Source organism: Lottia gigantea (assembly GCF_000327385.1).
Source record: "Lottia gigantea unplaced genomic scaffold LOTGIsca_37, whole genome shotgun sequence".
Classification (NCBI taxonomy): domain Eukaryota; kingdom Metazoa; phylum Mollusca; class Gastropoda; family Lottiidae; genus Lottia; species Lottia gigantea.
In genome coordinates this window covers 662,389-665,906 of record NW_008709259.1, presented here as the reverse complement: position 1 = coordinate 665,906, position 3,518 = coordinate 662,389, and the positions used below count along the sequence as shown (strand labels likewise).

Below are 3,518 nucleotides of genomic sequence, written 5' to 3'. Positions count from 1 at the left end.
TAAATAATGGTTCAGTCATGAGCCGAAAGCAGACTTCGAAAAGTCTGACAAAAAACCAAAAACATATGCTGATCGATCTGCAAATGATAATGCTATTAAAGGGAGGTTTCATTATTTTTTATGTGTATCGGGGACACTGATCAATTTGCACCATTCTAATTTTCAATCAGACCTGTGTTGTTCCTGCAATTCCACTAAAACTAAGTGTTTAATGACGTCACTCCCTTTAAATTCCTGAAAGTGATTATAGTCTAATCTTTCAAGGAAATTTTCATTATCCTATTGAAGAACCATCTAATGCAATTCAATTTCAAAAAGTGTTACAGGTATCTAAAATAAAGCAGTTAAAGAAGATATTTCGCTGACTATCTCTCTTAAAGATGATCAGGATGCCAACAAAAGCTCTTTCACAAATTCTGCTTCTGCCGATTTCTTCAGTTTCTGAACTCAACAATTTCTGAAGGTGTTACTATAAGATACATGGGGAGATAACCTTCATAGTAACACCTTTATCCTTCATAGTAACACCTTTAGCATTTAACACTGTATCCACAAGAGCTGACATAATGTACAAATAAACTCTGGTGTTATCTTACTGTTAGATCATCACCAGATAACATCAAACCAAAGGTTAGTAAGATTTCTAACTCAGTAGGTAGAATATGTTGCTGTGATATCATTAAAGGGACGACAAAGGGATTAAAAGGCATCAAGTTGGTTATCAAGAAAAAAAATATATAAATCTTCCATGAACATTATCACATATAAACAATGAGCACCTACATCAACTGGTGTTTCACCTGGAAATCAAAGAGCTTATTCCTTATGGTTATATTTGCAAAGGAACAGCAGACAAATGAAATGATATGACACAGGCTTTATGCCTTTAGAATATCAAATATAGGTATTGAATTCATGGATTGCACATAGAGGGCTGCAGAATTTGGCTTACTTTACCTAAATGCTCTGGTTGAACACCACTTTCAAAGACCACAAATTGAAGTCTCATAGAATCTTTCAAGTCACAGTAACTAAATTATAAAGATCAGCTGATAGATTGTAATATGATGAGATCCCAAGAGAATATTTTTACCATCATTTGATATCTTTACACTGAGCCAGTATACATGTGTGAAATGATGAAATATATGATAATGATCTATCTGATAAAGTCAAAGAAATATAAACTCATATGTCTATCTGTTAACACACTGGTATTTAAAATACAGACAGGATAGATTGAATGGATGAATGAACTTAAGAATGAATGAAAGAACAGGAATGAATGAATAGAAAAAAGTAAATAAAAGACTTGTTCAATAATATTTTGTTAAAATATCATCAATAAAACATGTAGACATTCTTAACCAGCTGACAGAGCTCAATTAAAGTTATTTGTATTACGTTCATGATGAAAATATGACATTTAGTACTTCTGCAATTCAATAAAAGTGTATCAACACTTGTACAAGTAACAATGTATTATCAGTAATAATTGACAGACAATATTAACAACGACTTTATCACAGGTTTAACAGTCCAATTCCACATGAGTCTATTTTGTATGGTTGCAAACAGAATGATTTTTGTGACACACCAAGTTTTTCTGTCCATATCTTAACATATTTGCTATTTTCAACATCTGAAACGATTCATTCTAGAGAGTTCCAGGAGGAATTTGGCGTCATTGAAAGAATTCTGCCAATAATAACACGATCTCCTACAGTTGATTGTTTTAATATGTTCAACCAGTATTTACCTATACTATAACCATGCTGATCAAGGGCTTGTCACTATGTTGACTTACTTGTTTATTTGTTTGTCTTCATTCATTTTCTACATAAATATTTTAGGTGGACAGATCTGGAAATCTTTAAAGTAAGAATGCCCATCAGTGGCAGAGCCAAAGAGGGGAGGCCCGAAAGCAAGTTTTTCGGGCAAAAATCTCATAAACTAGGATAGAAATTTTGGCAATCTCAGATTTTTCTCTCCCCTTTCGAACCTAAACCTGGCTCTGCCCATCCATAATCCTTTAAATCAATGACTTTAAACATTTCCAATTTCCATGACAACAAAATTTCTTTTAAGTTATCTGAACTAATGACAATCTATAAACAATATGATGCCATAAATGATATGAAAGTTGTAAAATAAAAGGTTATCTGAAAATTTTTCCAGTGATATCAGGTATTTTGAAAAGGTATGCTTCTAAATAGTAACTGATACTACAAAAGATGGAATTCAAACTGGAATCGAAAACTGTCCTAGCAAGACATTTCCAATTTTCATTCCTTAGCCTATAACTTAATTTAGTAAACAGTTGGATATTCAATTCATTCATTATGTTTCTTGTTTAAGATTCTAAGTCTATCAGATCAGGTGAATGATAGTAAGAGAAGATGAATGAAACTAAGAAATGGCAGAAATCTGTAGAATGTAAAGGTAAAGATATAAATGTCATAGTTAAAAATATGTCTAAACATCAAAACAACTAGCAGACTACCCCCTACACTTTATACAAACATCTGTTAATAGTTGTCTGATACCTTGACACACACCATACATCATAGATCATTGAATATTCTATTACCACCATAACAGTCATAGAACGCGGGATCTATATTTATCAGTTGTGTTTCTGTTATTGCAAAATGAAAATGTTTAGGAGTCTGTCTCTTTAGAGCAGAGGCTAAAAAGAAGGTTAAGTATACGCCAAAAATGAATGACTAGAAGAGGTTCAATTAATTATATGAAACTCTCTCTGTAAGAACTGGAAATATCTTATCAAAGAGCTACATGCATGCAGCATCAATTTCACCCAAGTCAAAAGGATTTAATTGTTACAAATCAAAAATCTTCCTCAAATGACAAATTCAAACAGAGGAGAAATAGATATAGCTAATTCAAGTTTTCCAACTGTCAAAGTGTAAAGTAAAAAGAAACAATAACTGTATTTTGTCAGTTACAACAGTGTAACTAGAGCTCATTTTACTCCACCCCTTTAAACAATAGATAAGATAGGATTTCATGACACAAGCATGTAAATTGTACATCCAGCAAATATGGCGTCTGTATTGGTTTCAATATATTGAACATATGATCAAAGGGTAACTTTAAAATAAACAGAATTTATGAATCTTAAATGTTAAAAGTTTTGTAGTGCATTCATTGAAAACAAAAATTTTGTGGTTCCAAATTTTGCTGATTTCTTCTCTATTTTTCTTAATTTCTTAATTTGAGTTCATCCAAAAGTGAAATAACATCTTTATACAGCTTTTTGAAATTCTTAATTTGGTAATACAGTTATATGCTTACAAAAAAATTAACATACCAAAGACAAACTGAAGCACTTTCTATGACCATTTAAACCACAAATGACCAATTCCGAATAATACCAATGCTTGTGTTTTGGAGATTAATAGCAAAATAATGAATGAAATTCCAGTATTTGTAAAAAATATCTTAGATTCTTTCTCATGATACAAATCTACCAGCTGTCAGTAATTGAAGGTGAAAAA

At 31.6% G+C, this 3,518-nt stretch overlaps 1 protein-coding gene across 1 annotated transcript in view; it reads right to left on the bottom strand.

Annotated features, from left to right (window-relative positions):
* Positions 1–1,976: 1,976 nt before the first annotated feature.
* Positions 1,977–3,518, bottom strand: part of LOTGIDRAFT_162976 (hypothetical protein) — a gene marked incomplete at both ends in the record, with an annotated part of 3,181 nt that continues 1,639 nt past the window's right edge. Inside the window, one exon of the mRNA XM_009059038.1 lies at positions 1,977–2,092. Within this exon, the coding sequence (XP_009057286.1) occupies positions 1,977–2,092 (116 nt within the window). The remainder of the gene's footprint in view (positions 2,093–3,518) is intronic.